Source organism: Tasmannia lanceolata, unplaced genomic scaffold, assembly GCF_043159265.1.
Source record: "Tasmannia lanceolata isolate RefF3 unplaced genomic scaffold, GAP_Taslan_0.1 ptg000015l, whole genome shotgun sequence".
NCBI classification, from domain to species: domain Eukaryota; kingdom Viridiplantae; phylum Streptophyta; class Magnoliopsida; order Canellales; family Winteraceae; genus Tasmannia; species Tasmannia lanceolata.
In genome coordinates this window covers 62,470,215-62,488,983 of record NW_027518692.1, presented here as the reverse complement: position 1 = coordinate 62,488,983, position 18,769 = coordinate 62,470,215, and the positions used below count along the sequence as shown (strand labels likewise).

The following is an 18,769-nucleotide window of genomic DNA, read 5'->3' as shown; positions in this document are numbered from 1 at the left end:
CTTCTATTGTTTTTCCGGAGTTTTTATATGATGCCCGACCGTGAAAATTACAAGGGCTTACGCCCTCCCCCTTGATTTTTCATCTGGCCAAACCACCTTTTTTGACTTCCCACTTAAATCAAAAATCAAATGGGCAGGGTGTCACCCTTGTAATTCTCACGGTCTGCCACCATATAAATTCTCGTTTTTCCTAGTACTTGAATTATGATCTTTGTTAAAATGATATGCCAAAGCTTGGTGTATAAATCATCTTTACCATGTGGCCTGCAGAGGTATGGTATTAGATGGGACCCAGACTAGTATGGGACGAGTTTAAAGGTCCCACCCTTGCAGGTTGGGGCTTTTGGCATATTGGTTAGGCACTTAACTGCTTGATTTGTAGTTGAAGTTGCATGCCAAATAATGTTTATAGCTCTGATATGAAACGTTCAGAAAACCCGCCAAAAAAAAAAAGAAACGTTAAGAATTTAGAGAAATCATATTGTGCTGCACGTGAAGTCCCATGTGGGCAGTTTGACCAAAGTACCGCCCTTGATATTTGATCAAACAGCAGCCTCTTAAAAAGTGGGCTGCCGTTGGATCAAATATCACGGGCTTATCGCCCACACAGGACTTCACGCTCGGGCACCATATAAAAAGAATTTATATTCAAGACGTTGATATCTGAACTACCTCGCTCTTTGTTTTAGACATTTTAATTAGCTTTTCACGGCTGTTAAAATACTCGAGATGATTAACATTCAATCAGAAAATGCGTGAAAATTCGATAGTGCGGATATCATAATCTAATTTAAGTGACATGCCAATGGGAAATCCCTAAATAAAGATCAGGCATAAGGTGCTGACTGCTGAATGAAGGGTTGGAAATATCAGCCCCTGAATACAATGTCAGAACATTCTTTTCTTTTTTTCTTATTGAGAAAACTCGGTTGCCAGAGCTTACTGCACGACCAGATGAACAATATAAGAAAGACAGGGAAATGATATTTACACCCCTCTTGATCTTTTTCTTTTTAAAAGCAAGGAAATATGACCAACATTTGGAAATGAAAAATATCTGTAAAAGTTCTAAGATTTTTTAAAACATTGAAAAAGATGACTTGAACCAACCCTATTCAATTTATTTATTTTTGAAACTTGACAGAAATACATTAAAATCATACGAAAAATCATACGAAGGATACATACTAGGGGGGCCAGTAGTCCCCCGAAGTATTACAACATATTAAAACAAAGAAAAACAAGATTTTACCAGAAACAAGAAAAACAAAGAGTAAACCATATGACCTATGACTGGCACTCCCAAACCTCCTGTAACATCCACCCGTGCAACTCTGTGAGTCATCCAATAGAAGCATTTTCTCTTTCTCCACTTAGGGGGGAGACCTAGCCACCCCTTTAAGGGTCCAAAGGATTGCCAAAACATTTGATCTTCCCACTGTGCTCCTGATAACCACTCTTAAATTAACTATAATCATATCATTTCCCTCTATATCATGGAAAGAAAAAATGTCCCCCAAGAATAAAATTCTATAAGAAATAGTTTTCTTGCAATCCAAACAAGGCTTAAAGAAACCGAAAAAAAACCACCAGTCATGCATAGAGAACCGCAATACTATAATTGTACGAGTGTATGACACTGCAGAAGTTACAATCACTATATCTCTTAATGAATATTCATAAATTTATTTCCATCAAAACTTGGCGGCACGGTACAAAATACAATTTCATGGAAATTTACTGCCGAAGACGCTGTTCACACCAGGCACCACAAGGGGTCGGATGGCGGTAAATGGCTGCGAGAATGGAGCCACAGCAATGGGTTGCTGCCCACCAGCCATAAACGGCGGAGTCGTACAAAGCTGCAGTGCCTGGGCTGCAGTTCCTAAGATTGAAAATGAGAATTTCTTCAATGCCGGGAAACAGTTCATGTATGGAGAAGAAAGCCACAAGAATAGAAATTACAGATCATACTTATTTTAGACCACATGCAGAAATGAAATCCATCAAATGCAAATAGAACATATTAAGAATGATGCAGTTTTTTAATTCATAACAGGATTATTGACAGTGTATGTGTTGAGTTGTGTTTGAAAATGCGGCAAATCCTGATCGACTAGGCACAATGCGGTCGAGTACTCGGTTGACACGGTCATAACTCAGGAGAGTCAACGGAGTTTTGATTGACTTTGAAGGGCAAAATGCGGACCCGGACAAGAACGCGACCTAGTGTCTTAACACGGATGCAGGTCAAAATGCGGCCAAAGCAAATCCCAGTTGATTCGGCACTACACGGCCTGAGTACTTGGCAAGCGCCGTCATAACTCAGGAGTGTCAAAGGAGTTTTGATTGCCTTTGTAGGGCAAAACACGAGCTCGGACAAGAACATGGCAAAGTTATAAAAGGGAGTCGACTCGGGGGGAGCCAACGATGATGGGGGAAGTTTTGAAACTACGACGCAACTAAGGGAAAAGGTTTATGATGACGCGGGGGACTTTGACACTATGAAAATGAAGGAACACACACAGGAAAATACCCGCAATCACATATAAATACAAACTCAAACGCAGACATGGCACAGTTTGGACGTAATTGCATCATTTCAGGACTAGAACAACCCAAAAGATGTATGAAATACCGCAAAACACAAGGAAGCCCAATAATGGAAGATGATAGCTTTTCATCAAGAAGAAATCAACCCCAATTATGGCTCGCTTATGAAAACTGGATGTGGATCTATAACCAATGGTAACATTATATCAAATAGTAATGTGTAGCTTAAGTGCTAGTTTGCTTTATGCCTAATAATACATATTAGATATAAAACTGAATGAGAAGTAGAGGTTGCATGAAAGCAGATTGCAGTGTAATATAGAAAATAACTCCATGTTGATGAGCAAAAATTGCACAGTAAGGTTCAGGATATAGTCTTTTAGAAAATATAGAAAATATGGTTAAGTGATGAAAAGTCGAGCACATCAAGGTGATAAATAACATCAAGTGATCATTTCTGTAATATTTTCTATGTCTAAGAAAACCTTATCACGATGCTTTTTTTTTATGGGGTAAAAAAAAAAAGCATCGGGGTAAAAAAAAAGCATCGTGTTAAAAGGGTATCACAGAAATGTTAAAAGCATCGATGCTGATACAAATAAACTACTAAAACCTGCCCAAACTAAAAAAACTTGCTAAAATGTAAAATCTCAGGGCGCTAAAATGTGTTAAAAGGGTATTTTGGACCTTGTACATGTAACCCAAGTGCACACACATATCATTTTACATGGGAGCTCCCTTAAGAGGGACTCTCTTCTTCTCTTTCTTCTCTTGATTGCCATGTTAGATCTAACATGGTATCAGAGCTGATCCTGAAATGAAACATCAAAGGGAAGAGAACAAGAATAAACACACACTCACACACAAACACACACTAAAAAAAAAAAAACTAACCCTATGGTTATACGTAAATCCAAGAGGTAAGACATTTAATGTTAAATCACAAGCATTATCTGAGAGAACTAATTAATTTTATGTTCAAAAAAAAAAAGGAATTAACTAACACACTCATATTTGCAGCATGGAACTGTTAATTTAGTACCTTGGTGCTTTGGCAGATGGACTTGATGTGATGCCAATGGAGGTCGAGCTGGACCATGCGAGAGAGTTGCTGACCCTTGAACATCCTTCATTCAGAAGAGCACAAGATTAATTTCGGAAGCAAATTGTGAATACATGGAACAAGTATTTATAACATAGTAATTACAAATATGAACCATCTATCAAGGTACATTAAACGTAAGGCATGGTTGTGCATTACCAATCTCATGCATAATAGATTATGCCAACTGATTGTGGGACCCAAACTGATTATTGGACCAAAAATTATACATAGCTTTGGGTCCAATAATTGGTTTGGGACCCACAATCGGTAGTCATAATCTTAAACGAACAGAGCCTTAGGAGTAGTAACTGAAAAAGATTAATATAAGCAACACAATGAAGACTGTGTCAGTTGTTCTAGATTTCTGTCACTGTTTGCAGACTCAGGAAACTCAATGGAGCAGTTGTTAAGTATGTTTTTGCACTTGCATGTATGTATAAAATACAATGCAATAGCTACTTAAGACATTTTCTATAAGTTAAAATGCATATTTTATTTTGAAAATGAAAATGCATATTTTATTAGTAATGGTAAAGACATGAGAATATCATTCAAAGACTTCTTGGGTGCCCAAAATACGAAGTTTAGAAGGGAAAGTTACAGGAAAGATTGGTAGCAGAACCAATGTCAACAGGAGAAATAGATTGGAATGAAGCATCAGCTAACAAAATCGGTAGTAGTTCCACTAACATGTGGCGCTGGAGGATTCTTCATTAAACAAATCCAGAAAATATACAAGTAAAACAGGATTCCGGCAATGGATAAATCAATCAAATCAAGGTGAAAACTGTAATAAATTAGTAATTTTTTTAACAACATACTGACTGATATGTTCACACACATCGTATCAGTGCCAAAGGATGCAATCCCATTGTATTGGAGGTATCCTTTCTTACATGAGAAATCGGATGCACATAAACAAGCTGTCCCAATCGTCCAACCATGACCTGAAACAAATAGCAGCCATTAATGACTGAAATATGCAGCAACACTAGGTAGACATGTAAATATAATCAAACATCCTTTTTCTTATGACGTCAAAAGACCTTATAATTACCAAAAATAGAAAAGGTGAAGAAAAGGGAAACAATTGCAACTAGCATCAGAAGGAGATGCGATTCCCTATGACTTACTGCTTGAGAATTTGGATGATTCGGATGCACATAAGCCTGTCCTGCTTGATATTGGCCACCGTATCTCACTTGTTGCTGCCTGCTACTCATGTGTCCAACAATCTGTAGCCAAGCAGTTAAGCAAATAAAAGTTATCAATGGAAACATGGCACCTACTGTGCCGATAATGATATTTTGACTAGAGGAAATCACTAGAAAGAAGCATAAAACAGAATCACTGGAAGCGCATCCTGACTTGTGAAATCATTATGCTAATCCCAACAAATTTGAAGCTCTGATATGGATAGACTAGAAAGGTACTGTTTCCTAAGATGATAGGAGAAACATAGTACAAACTGACGACCATCATAGTTTCAAGCTTGTGAATATCCTGGCAAGTTCTTCTGATGTAAAAGGTAGGGCCACTACAAACTGACGACCATCATAGTTTCAAGCTCAGGAATATCCTGGCAAGTTGTTCTGATGTGAAAGGTAGGGCTTGCATTATTACATAAAATTTTCGTATATTTTTTTATATAATTTTTGGTGATATATAACAATGTTGATCTGCTTAGAGTAGAAAATATTAATTAAAGCTCGAGAGTGATGGATGAAGAAGAAGGGAGAGAGATGGAAGAGGAGAAGAGAAGGGAGACTTGAGAAATCGTGGGGGAGAGAGATTGGACATGTCTGTTGACCAGCCTCTCAATGACGCGTAATATTTACAAGAATGCTACTAATACTCAGATGCTGATTGGAAAGAAGACTCAAACACTTACAAGATTTTGTGTTATGGTGAATGAATGCTTAATTTCTTGGAATATCAAGAAATATAGGAGTGTATCCAGTGCATAAATAGAGTACACTAACAGGTCATGTCCTCCATACTGCAGATTTTACTTGGACCCTCCATCTACTTCAGGAACTCCATCTCAGGAGAGATGTATATAATGTTTTTGAGGCTATTTGGGAAATTGGATTTTAGAATCCAGGTTTTAGTTTGAAAGAGGTGTCAAATTCTGGATTTTACAATCCATTATCCTGGATTTTTAAGTAAGAAATCCAGGTTTTAGAAATCTCTCCCCCATCCTGAGAATTCTAAAACCTGAAAACACGGGACGATCTCCTACTCTCTTGCTCGACGGAAAGAAGGGCGAGAAATCAGAAAACAACAGACGGTCTCGTTCTTCTCTCGTCTCCCATCTAGGATTTTGAGGAAATCCAAGATTCTAAAATCTGCATATCCAAACGTCTCATTTGTGACAACAGGAGTGCTATTAAGATGTCATAAAATCCGATATTTCATGCTAGGACTAAGCATGTTTAGTTAGATTATCACTTCATTCATGAGAAGGTGGAGAAGAGTACGACTAGCTCAGTAAGTGACGAACAACTAGCATATGTTTACAAAAGACTGAATGCAAACATCGTACTACTGGATTGATAAACTAAAAATGTTCCAATGAACATTTCACATTGAAGGGGAGTAGCAAAGAATTTGTGTGGCCTATGACACTCTTGTAATTATTTGTTAGGGGCATACTTATATATTAGTTAGCTTCGGGAGATATGAAATCATGAAAAGCTTTTCTTATGATAAATGACAGGCAACATCCTCGTTATGGGATCCTCACCTTCCTCTTCTGTGCTTCATATAGTAAACGGCATTTACAGATATTACATGGGTACGAGAATGTTAGACATTAAATAAATTAATATGTAAATAATAGTATCCATAAGATTTACGAAATTGAACTGTGGAAAAGAATACATACAGGTAGAGAATATTGAGAACTACTGCCATTGTTTCCAACCACCATGTTATTGTACTGGACAAACTTTACAGGCAAAGGTGAACGATGTGCAAAAGGACTCATCTCAATTCCTGCCTGTGCACTAGCAATAGGTACCACAGGAGAACTGTTTGGAACATAACCCGCGCTAGGAATGGTTGAAAAAGCTGGAAGTGCAGGTATAGGATTTGTGAATGATGGTGAAAAGGTTTTTGCTCGTGGGTTGAGCTTAAATTCCTGCACACGATTTCTCAAATAACTTCTACTGCTGAAAGCCTGATTGACAAGATGTAATATCAAATGAATATAAAAACTTATCTTACCTTGGTGTTAGCATTGCAGACTGAAGTCTTTGAAGGAACCATTCCATTTGGTGAGGATAATGGACTGGGACACGAAGGCAAGTTAATATCTACACTTGAAGTTGAAGTGGAAACATTTGGAGTAAGAAAATCAGATGATGGGAAATCTGTAGAAGTGGGTTCAGGATCCTGGGCTTCTGGTGCAACAAGTGGGAAAGCAGGACTAAGATGGGCATCAGCCAACATATCAGATGATATTTTCACAGCCATTCCATCAACAGATTTTTGTTCGGGAAGGCAAGCAATTGCTGCATCATAAACATATTACTCAAACAATTAATTATTAACAAATACCGCTGAAAAGGATTATTTTGATCCTATTAGTAGAGAAACATCCCAAGAGATAGAACCAATTGCTACCAAATTTAAAAGGAGTATAACACAACTTTTAACCCTTCCAGGACAAAAAATGTAGATAGTAACTCACTGCTTGAACTCGAACTGGGAACATCCTCTATCTGCATACAACAATTTAGATGTGAACAGGAAATCCAAAAGAAACAGCTATTAACATATGACTGCTCATTTTCAATTTAACTTCAGCTCTTATATGAATTATTCAGGTTATGGTTGCTTCAACATACCGTGTTTTCCTTATGCACGTCATGTGCATCATCTTCCCCTTGTGGCCTGTCTTTCCCAGCCTGTCTGCCAGCACATTAAAAATGGAAAATAACCTTTTCTTGCAACAAAACTCAGAAATAACTCAGGGTTGAGAAAGCCACAAGGTAAAACCAGAATTTAGAATAACTTTTTAACATGGTTATGTCAAGAGAAATAAAATAATTAGTTGAAATTTTCTATTACAGGCAACACTTGACCATAAATCTTCAGAATTTTTGTGTTATCGTTCAAAGAAAAATATATCTTGGGAATTTTTACCTTTCATCAACCATAACAACTGGAACAAGGGAAGCTTCTTCAATCTGCAATCATACAACAAACATAGAATGCAACTGAACACATTTCCCCTAGAACAGGAAGAAAACCATAAATAAATGAGAGAATCAGGTCATACGGACACCTGTAGAAACCTTAGCTTTCATAACCTCTTTCTTTTAATGATTAGCTTGCATAACTAATTTAGGCACTTGCCATTCTAATTCAGTGGTGATGTAGGGCTTTCTTTTCGGCTAGTTTGTTTGTTTTTAGGGCTCTCCTTGTTTTTCTCCATAGAATAGGTTGAATGTCCTCTTTGTATGTCCCTCATTTTCTATATATTTTGAGGTCCGGCCCAGAGCAGCAGTCTTTTCCATGTTAAAAAAAACAACTTATTTAAGCACTTCCTTTTTAGCTATATTCTGACGATGAAGGTTACTGGTGTTTGGAGGTGTCCAACTCCTGGATGATTCAAATTAACTTATGATGGAAAGCTCCCTTCGCAACCCAATATGAGCAGGAATATCTAGAGAAAGAGATGTTCATATTCTTTTGTGTTTCTTCAGACCCATAGGAATGGCTGATTCAAAAGAAGCTAAGATCACAGGCCTTCTCATGGGAATCGCAATATTTAAGTGAAAGTTTGACGATCCAACACAATTTCATGGGCCAATGGAAAAAAGTACCAGTTCCTGGAGGCATGCTCGATTCATTGATGAAGTGGAGGAGAGATGTAGAGATATTTTAGTTGTTTTTGCTTGAATTCCAAGAAGCGCTTACGAATTAGTCAGCGTGCTGGGTAAATCAGGAGTGCTGAGAGAAACTATTATATCTATAGAAGAGCAATCTCTGCCCCCAGCGTAATTTTTCTCCTTTTCATATATATTTTTGTTCTCTAGGCCCAATTGTTTTTCATATATAAAATACAAAATAAAATGAGGATTGATTAACCCTTGAATTGCAAATTGTAAAATAAGTTCTCTAGGACGGGCATGTGTAAAACTATATGAGCCAAGGTTATAAATTTCGTTTCGTTTCGTCCGAAATGGACGAAACATTTTGTTTTCGGAAATCTTCAAAATTCGTTTCGTCCAAACTTTCGGATTTCGTCCGAAATGGATGAAATTTTGAATTTCGTCCGAAATTGCCTATAATGGCTAGTTTGACTGTTTTTGCAGAAATTACATCAATGCCCCTGTAACGGCTCTTTTGGGTTTTTGACCATTTTAGCCTTTAAATGTGACCGTTTATAGCTGTTGGGAAGGGTATTTTAGTCATTTTTACTTGCACAAACAATAAAAAACTCTATAAATAGCCTTTCCCCTACCTTCTTCTCCTCCACCTTCACATAAGTGATTCTCCTTCTCTTTTCTAATTTCACTTACACTATCTATTCTAATAAATTTCCTACAAGTCTACACTCTTCTTCAACTCAATCCAAGTCCATTTTGGAGCAAAGGGAAGGCCTACCTTCAACTTACAACTACAAGAACTATTTCCTAAGGCTTGCAAATTACAAGTTACACTACAAATTTCAAGTAAAGGCTTACAAGTTACACTACAAATTTCAAGTGAGGGAAGGTTAATATTATCTTATTCTCTTCAAATCAAGTTCAACCTCAAGGTTCTCTTTATTTCTTTCAATTTCCTTTTTTTTATTTCTTACTTCATTTGTCCCCTTCTACTTCATTTTTTTGTAATTTGTTTCAATTTCCTTTCTTCTAATTCATTTTCCCCCTTCTTCTATTTCATTTCAGAATGAGTGGGTCGGGCTCGGGACCTTTTGCAGGAGCATCCTCTATTGGTTCGGCACCCGCTAGATCGGATGACCCGGCATGGGCTTACGGTACATTGGTTCCGGGTCAAAAAAATAAAGTAACTTGCATATTCTTTGGCAAAGTCATATCGGGTGGAGGTATAACCCGCTTGAAAGAACATTTAGCGGTTGTTCCTGGGGAAGTAGCATCATGCAAAAAAGTGACTGAAGATGTAAAATATCGAATGAAGCAACTTTTAGATGCAAAGAGAAAAGAAAGGGCTAGGATGAGCCTATCAAGAGCAGAGGTTGGAGGTTTTTATGGCACACCAGACGAAGAAGAAGAGCAGGATGAAGAAGACATTGGCACACCATTGCCTCAACGAATGGGTAAGGAAGTTCTTGTAGAACCGAATGGTACAAAAAGGAAGAAGAAGGGAATCACAGGAGGGATCAGGAATTTCTTTGCACCACGAACAACCCCTGGAACCCAACCAAGCATTAAAAGTGCTTTGGCTACCAAAGAAACAGTGGATAGAGCAGACATGGCGGTTGGCATGCTTTGCTACGATGCCAATCTCCCTTTCAATGTTGCCAATTCACCTTTCTGGCAACCTATATTTGATGCTGTGAATGCCGTGGGTTCGGGTTATAAGGCACCTACTTATCATGCTTTAAGGGGTTCCATTTTGAAGAATACAGTGGATGAGGTAAACAACTACTTGGAGGAGATTAAGATGTCATGGAGATACACTGGCTGTAGCATTATGGCAGATGGATGGACAGACACCAAACAACGTTCCCTAATAAACTTTTTGGTTTACTGCCCTAAAGGAGTCATATTCCTCAAATCCGTTGATGCATCTGGCATAGTGAAGAATGCCGATGAATTATACAATATCTTTGAAAAGATTGTCGGAGAGGTGAATCCAGAATATGTGGTGCAATTTGTAACTGACAGTGAGCCAAGTTACAAAGCTGCTGGGAAAAGACTAGAAGCCGCGTTTGGTACATTCTTCTGGACTCCGTGCGCAGCTCATTGCTTAGATCTCATCTTGGAGCATCTGTGCAAACCGACTGTATTTCCTCACATAGCAACCACAATTGAGAGGGCTTGGACAATTACAAACTTCATCTACAACCATGGAAGCCTCTTGAATTTGATGAGGAAGAAGTTCACAGGTGAGAAAGAGTTGTGCCGCCCTGCTGCAACCAGATTTGTTACAAATTTCATTAGCATACAAAGTCTGGTGTTGAATCGGAAAGCACTTCAGCAGATGTTTGTGTCTGATGAGTATAGTACTAGTAGGTTTGTCCAACACCCACTGAGTGAAGGGGTAGTTAGTACTGTGTTGGATAAATATTTTTGGGACCAATGCAAGTATATTCTAAACATCAGCAAGCCTTTAGTGAGAGTGCTGCATTTGGTAGATCGGCAGGACAAACCGGCGATGGGTTACCTATATGAGGCCATGGATAGGGCCAAAGAGAACATCAAGGAGAGGTTGAAGAGAAAATTAGATTACATGCCCATCTGGAGGATCATCGACCAAAGATGGGATAGGCACCTCCACAGTCCCCTCCATGCAGCACCTCCATGCAGCAGGATATTTTCTTAACCCTGGTCTCTTTTTCACTCCTACCTTCTCTAGGCACAGTGAAGTAACCAGAGGCTTGTTGGCATGTATCACTCGACTGGTACCTGATGAAGCTACACAAGACCTCATCACCAATCAGATTGAGGATTATCGAGAGGCTAAGGGTATGTTTGGAATGAAGCTTGCAATCTGCAACCGAACGAAGTTGGGACCAGGTATATTTGAGTTGTTTGTTTAATTAAGTATAATTTATTTTAACTTTCACTTTCAGTTTCTCAACAAATAATGCTTTACTATTTGTTACTTTACAGTTGCATGGTGGAATCAATTCGGAGGTGACGTGGAAGAATTACAGACCTTTGCGATCAGAATCCTCAGTCAGACCTGCAGTGCGACTGGGTGTGAAAGGAATTGGAGCACCTTCGAACACATTCACTCTGCAAAGAGAAATAGGTTGGAGCACCAGAGATTGGATGACTTGGTGTTTGTCCATTACAATCTTAAGTTTCGAGAAAAGTATACAACGTAATATAATGTTTTCAACTCTCACCTCATCACTTTAAGCTTTTAAGTTTAACCTTTGACATTAAACTTAATGTTTTCCTTTTCAGGAACTTATTGAGGAAATCATCTACCACTAGTGACCCTTTGAGCATAGACCATCTGGATGTCATGATGGATTGGGTTGCAGAAGAAGAAGATGTCATATTCACGCCGGAAGACATTGGGTGGGAAAATCTTGAAGCACCTACTGCTGTGGTTGGGGCCGGTTACGACGACGACGACTTTCTCATACCTCTTGAAGAAGATGTCCCTACTGGTGGTCCAGGTGGTGATGACGGCGGCGACGAAGACGAAGAAGACATTGAATATGATCATCCGGGTTATGATGACTGAGAGTTGTTGCTACTAGCTATTGTCTATGTTTCACTTTCATGTATCTCTTTTTTTTATGTTTTTCTATGTATCAGACTATGAGTTGGACTTGTGCAAGACTTTATGTGTTTAAGTAATGAATATGCCTTTTGGGACACATATTTTGGACTATTTATTAGTTTTTCATCTTTTTCTATTGATTTTTTATTTTTTTGGATTTTTCTCATATTTTTTAATATACTTTTTGTGTGAACGAAAAGTTTCGACCGAAATGACCGAAATCCCACCGAAATTTCGTTTCGGTGGCCAAAACGAAATGGCGACCAAAACGGAATATACAACTATGATATTATGAGCATTATATAGCAATATGCGCCGAGCACGAAACTATAATTGCAGATGGGATTTGCTACGGTCCATCGCAAAAGGCATTTTGCAGCTGGTCTGTTGCATATCAGACAAGCCACCTAGTGAATGAAGACAACAACTTTTGTCTCCATTCACGAGGTGGGTGGTCTGATATATATATATATATATATATATATATATATATATATATATATATATATATATATATTAGATAAATGTATCTGAGGTATCCCTCAGCTTTTCAGCACAATGATAAGCTTTACAACGCAAATAATTGAACAATTATGTAAAGTAAAACAAAAGAAAAATAGAAATCTTCTTTTACACATTAAATCCAATCTACACAAAACAATCAAAGGCTCACCTTTGCCATGCATGCACTGTCTAGTTTTCCATTTTCAACTTCCAGCGAAATTTCCAAAGGTTTTGTTGTTCTCGTGCCAAGTCCCCTTTCACTTTCTGCGTGGTAACAATCCTCATAACTCGTGGTATAAGCAGAATTATTTTCTTCATGCTGGATGAACCTCCTGCTTTCATGCTCAAAGTTGAGTACATAGATATCTGCTAACTAATGCAGATGATAATATTAAGTTCGAAACAATGTTCAGCAGTAATTGACTGTTTTTCTAGAGTAATGCATGATCATTTTTAAGGGATAAATCACAATGCCAAAAAGGAACCCTGAACTGAATCTAGTATCAACCATTAAGAAGTAAATACTAATGGCTATGCAACCATATAAGAGGAGAAAGTCTTTCCTGATAAGCTTTCCCAACTATAAAGGACTAGTCTTTTTTTTTTTTTAATGATAACTATAAAGGGCTAGTCTATACCCAAAAAAACAAAGAAAAGGTACAAAGTCCAAAAAGATACAACGAATTGATACAAATGATGGCCAACCATAAACACAAATTTGTTCAGATGTCCATCCACACAGTAGGTGAAATCCACACCTATAGAGAGATAATGAAAAGAAAGCAGCGGTTTCCCAGTTCCTATATTGAAGTTAGAACCAAATATTAGATCATTATGATGCTTTAAGGGTATTCTTGCCTTTTGTTTTTTTTTTTTGAAATATTAATATATTGATGGAAGGAACCGAGAAGGTTCACAAAATACAAAGAAAAGGAAAAATAAATTACAATTTACGGAGAGAGAGATAATCAAACCACTCTAAACTAGCCCTGCTAACCCCAGATTTGGCAAGGGAATCAGATTCGCCATTTGCCGATCTCAGAATATGAGTGAAAACTGCAGCCGAATCAGAAACATAATCAGAGATCTCATCCATAATACTGAGAAATCTCCATGGCGGCGGAGCAGAACCCGAAAGCCACTTTACCACATTTGCCAAGTCCCCTTCTACTATCACCTTGTCCAAGATGAGATTATCTAAATGTAATATTCCAGAAAAAGCCGCTTTTACTTCCGCAACAGAAGAATCGCTTATACCGATTGGACCGGAAAAAGCCCAAATCACTTCACCTCTATCATTCTTGCCTTTTGTTTTCTTTATCTTTTTATTTCTTTCGTTGTCTAACGCTAAAGTGATGGTCTTTATATGGGGCAAAACCGTAATAATCATATATTTTAGGATCAAAGAGAATAAAATTTATTGGAAAATGATATGGTAACCGAGAGTAAGACCGATGGGAGAAACCAACAATGAGAATGTGCCATGTGTGCAAAAAAAAAATCACCTTTTTGGTATTTTCCTACACCAAGGGGCTGGTTTTACGTCACTTGTGATGTAGTGGCAACAACCCATTTGTTCGGTCTCCTGCTCAGCTGTAAAACTGGTTTCCCCAGCATTACTCAAATTTATTTCCATTACCAATCAGCGAGGGGATCTATCAGCAAATGAGTGCTAGCAAAAGGGTAGTCTGTGGGATCAATGCTGATCCTAAGTACATTCAGAAATTTGTTAAGCTCATGACCAACAAGTCAAGCATTCTGCCCCTGACATGCCTTGGAGGCATGTACTTTACTTAAACCATGGAGGTTTTGGAAAGCATAACTAGGATCTTCTTGCAAAATAATTTCAAACGTGATTGGAGAAATGGAGGGGAAATCTGTTGTTTCTTAATGTGCTTATAAAAGCATCTTTCTAGTAAAGTAGTAAGTGCACGACTTATAAATCAGTGTAACAGGTGCAACCTTGTCATTGAATTGCAGTTTTCCATTTCTTATAGCCAAATATGAAAAGAGAGGTTAACTTCTAAACGAGGGTGAACTGAAGAAATTTGGGTCTCTTGTGTGGAATGGATAGCAAACTGCCTTTCAATCCTGAGTATGATTATTTAGGTTGGGGCAACCATTCTCCTGTTTCTCATTCCAGAATTGGAATGCATTTTTTATTGCTCCAGGCAATAGAATCGCGTTCGGCAAACAAGAATTGAGAATAATTTTTTTTGTTTTTCTTGAGCAGAATGATGATTAGCTCGGCTGTTATAAAAAAGAATGAATTCTGATTGCATTATTTGACCTAGCTATACACATACATTAGGTTTTGCTATTAATTTTACAATGTTGTTTGAAGCTCACCTACACATCATGGCAGCTGGTATTTTTTTTTTTTTGGTAAGTAAGCTAGGGTTAGGCGGATCCCGATCAGATTTCATTTATAAGGTATTATGTACATGGTCTATGTTTCATTATTTCTGCATTACACCAACATCATGGATTTCAAAAGGTTTGCTTTAGCAATGTGTGAAGTCGGGATTAGAGAAATTGAAACAGAGGTGCCATTATCGGTGTTAAGAATCAAGAATTCAAGACATGAATCATGGACTCGGGCACAATGAAATCATTGTCTTTTCTACAAAGGTTCAACTTGGTAAGGAACTAACATTTTAAATAAAAGAATAAATCAAGTGGTTCCCTAATTGATGTTTGGTCCAGTGTGAGATCCAAGCTATCTTGAAGGAGGTTTAGCAGTTACTGGGATTAGAGATATCGTTTCTCATCATCAAATTTATAGGGATGTCAATGTCATTCAAGCTTAGTCGGCCAACACAAGGTGAGCAAAGCAATTTTTCCTTCTCTTGATGTATGCCTTTTGCTCTTTATTTTTATAAGAAATTCATCCTTTTCATGAAGCATATAATAAAGTAAAACCAGTTCTATTTATTAGTTCCTTGCTAAGAGAATATATATGGTCATTGCACACTTAGATATATATTCTAGAAAGGCCCAATCTTAAGATCAGGTTCGATCGACTCAATCCTATTGCTTCTCGAATCATGTGCACCGTGGTTCATATTTCCTTTATCATGAGGAACCATTGCCAAAAGAAACATAAATATGCTGATTTGTTTTCTGATCTGCTAGTAATCTATACAAATTGATGGATATATAGGAAATAGATCGAATGAGTGAATTGGCCAAGAAAAAGTTTTATGTATAGGTGGAAATTAATTACTCAATTTCGCCAATTTGTGGTGGGTCCTCGGAAGCAAACCTTTTGGAAGCAACCTTGCCAGATTTAAGGACTTGTAAATCTCTTTCCAAATCACCTTGGCAAGATTGAGGCCAAACAGACTCTGGGACAGATTCTTCCTTGTCACCATCTACATTGCTGACGACTCCATTCGCAGGAAGCAAAACTCCCTGTCAGAGGAAGCAGAAGATATCAACACATAATCCAACACAACAGCCATCAACAAAGAATCCAGTGGACTAACAAACAAGTGTGTTACCTTCACAACTATTTGAACAAGGTCCTGGGAAATAACAACAAGTGTATCTACAAGAGCCCCACTAGTCAAGTTTGAATTGTTTTTTCCTTTCTTGGTCATCCTTGCCTTCTTCAAAACAATGCCTATACAACATAAACCAGAGATGAATATCCATAGATACAGCTAACCCATTACACGTGAAACTGTGACATAAAAGCATCAAAATCAGGCCAGGAAAAACCACCCATATAAAATAACCAAATACACCTAATAAACAGGATAGTGCCCAAGCGATCATTTTTTACACTATGAGGTCATTTGGATACATGGATTGTATAGTCCAGGATTGTAAAATTCTGAATTTTACAAGCTAAAACCTGGATAATAAAGCTTGTAAAATCAACATTTTAGCTTATAAAATCCATGTTTTAGCTTGTAAAATCAATCCTGAATTATTAAATCCATGTAACCAAACGGCCTATATGTGTTTCATGTGAGTATGGAAATTCAAGAGCATGGCTTGTAAAGAATAAGATGTAAAATAAATGAAAACCTAGCCACGATCTAATCTTATAAGCAAAACCAAAAATAATACCGTACAATTAAAACAAAACACAGAGCAAAAAATCCTCTAGAAAATGAAAACCTAGCCACGATCTAATCTTATAAGCAAAACCAAGGGTAGAAACCCTATTCAGATAATAACTGGAACGCTCAACCCAAGAGAAAGAAAAAGATGTAAAATAAATAAATAAATGGAGATGAGCTTAACCCACGCACCATAATCATAAATAAATGGAGATGAGCTTAAGGTACGCACCATAATCATTTTCGACACAGGCAGTGTGGAAAACGCCCGAATAGATGGATCCATCTTTGACCTGAACCTCGACGGGTAGCCCTATAATGCACATGGTGGTGAAGAGTAACGCATCGCTAAACGAAGAAGAGACAGATCTCTCTTTCAAGGGCTCTTCTCTTTGCCAACCCATTGCGTTTTATTTCTCTGTGTAGAGCTGAGAAGGAGTTTCTTCTATTGATGAGGGAGAATTTATACTCTGCAAGAGATGGAATTGAAATACTGTTTTCTTCTTTTCTTTTTTTTCTTTTTTTTGCAGGTCCCACCGTGGACAAAATGTGTACGTGTGGTGATAGAGGCGGTTGATCTAGTGGGACACCATCAAAGTGATAAGGTGAATGGATGATCTTATTCTTATCACATCCATCGGAAAGATGGACTCATCCTTTCTCCATTACATGTTGATTTTTTGCCATTTACAAGTCATGATTTAGTATGAAATTCTTATTCGTCTTGAGATTGGAGACCAGTATGGTTAATAGTGACTGCCGCTAGATTAATGGTCTGGATCACTTGCATGTCAGGTATGCTGGGAACCAGCCGGGGATTGAGCCTCTAGCTCAGTGGTCAAGGCTTTTATTCTTTAACCTAGAGGCCAAAGGTTCGATCCAAGCTTACCGGTATGCTCCCATGTGGAGGGGGAGATTGTTGGACGTTCCACACGAAAGCTAAAGATCCCACGTCGGAAAAGTGAATAGATGTAGAAGTGATTACAAGGAGTTGGGCTCCCTCCCTCCCATTGACGACTAGATTTTAAGTGTGAGTTCTAACCAGGTCCCAAACACGCTCGAATCCTGAAAATTGTTAACATCTTTTATTTTGGGATGGGAGATAAAGAAGAAGGAAGATAGAACCACTATACTATCGTGGTCAACTCAACTATATCGAACTATTTATCATATTACAGCACTTAACAATGGGCGGATGGCGGGAATCGAAAAGGGTTTATTGGATTTAGTGTGACCCCTCCATGGAAAAAGCAAAGAGGGTTTATGACTGAAAGAAGGGCGATTATCAACCATATATGGTGTGCACACCTAACACAAAAAGAAATTGTTACATTAAGCATTTGAATATTGTTGGATTTTGTGGAAGACCATCAACCTTTAAGCTGAGAATAATGTGAAGCCCCTATGATGAAGAAGGCAGATTACACAAAAGATGAAATCAAAATTTCTCCAAAAAATATTTAAAAAGAAAAAAAATTATCAAGTGAATGGCGATTTTGTTAGATCTTGATGCTTAAAAACATGAATGAAAGCTGAAGGGTGGGTCTTTTTCATTGTATGATGAAAATGATTTGACAATAGTCACAAACTTTACAAAGGACCAGGTTTTTTTTTTGTTAGAAATAGGACGAGAAAGAAGTATACGGATGCCAAGGTCAAATTGTTGATCCAATTGGTTGTCCTAGGTGCGATAATTCATTTCATGGGCTAAGTCTCTAGTGATGGTGATTTTACTTAATAAAATATATATGATGTACTACCTTGATTTCTGTAAATAAAGAAAATTGATGAGGTTGCTCTCTTTAAGATACATTCACTGACTTCAACACAATCACCCTTTGATCACAACAACCTGACACACACATTCTATACAACCAAAACAGAGAATAGAAGGAAGAATGTTAAATTAGAACCCTACTTTTTATAGCCGAATAGTGTCCCTTGAAAGTTGAAAGCACCCTTGCATCCCCACTTTTATTAAGTGATAAACACCATTTTATATGCAATCATAGCATTTGGGTGTGCCATCTCCATCCAAACCCATTTTATTGCGTGGGCTCACCATTTTACACCATGCAAAACATGGGCAAAGAATGCTAGT

The 18,769-nt window shown here is 37.8% G+C and overlaps 1 protein-coding gene across 4 annotated transcripts; it reads right to left on the bottom strand.

Moving 5' to 3' along the window:
* Positions 1 to 1,510: 1,510 nt before the first annotated feature.
* Positions 1,511 to 17,145, bottom strand: LOC143892909 (uncharacterized). 4 transcript variants are annotated; one of them, XM_077397825.1, is made up of 13 exons: positions 16,901 to 17,145; positions 16,102 to 16,223; positions 15,825 to 16,012; positions 12,768 to 12,930; positions 7,808 to 7,851; positions 7,510 to 7,573; positions 7,353 to 7,383; positions 6,887 to 7,173; positions 6,546 to 6,800; positions 4,792 to 4,893; positions 4,555 to 4,605; positions 3,596 to 3,680; positions 1,511 to 1,876 (listed from the first exon to the last, which is right to left on the bottom strand). In XM_077397825.1, exons 1-13 carry the CDS (start codon positions 17,070 to 17,072, stop codon positions 1,728 to 1,730), a joined length of 1,713 nt encoding a protein of 570 aa, XP_077253940.1. In that variant the 5' UTR covers positions 17,073 to 17,145; the 3' UTR covers positions 1,511 to 1,727. The 4 variants fall into 4 exon arrangements, with proteins under 4 accessions (XP_077253940.1, XP_077253939.1, XP_077253941.1 ...); XM_077397824.1 differs by having other exon boundaries at positions 1,511 to 1,885; positions 16,901 to 17,143; XM_077397826.1 differs by having other exon boundaries at positions 1,511 to 1,885; positions 15,864 to 16,012; positions 16,901 to 17,142.
* Positions 17,146 to 18,769: the final 1,624 nt, after the last annotated feature.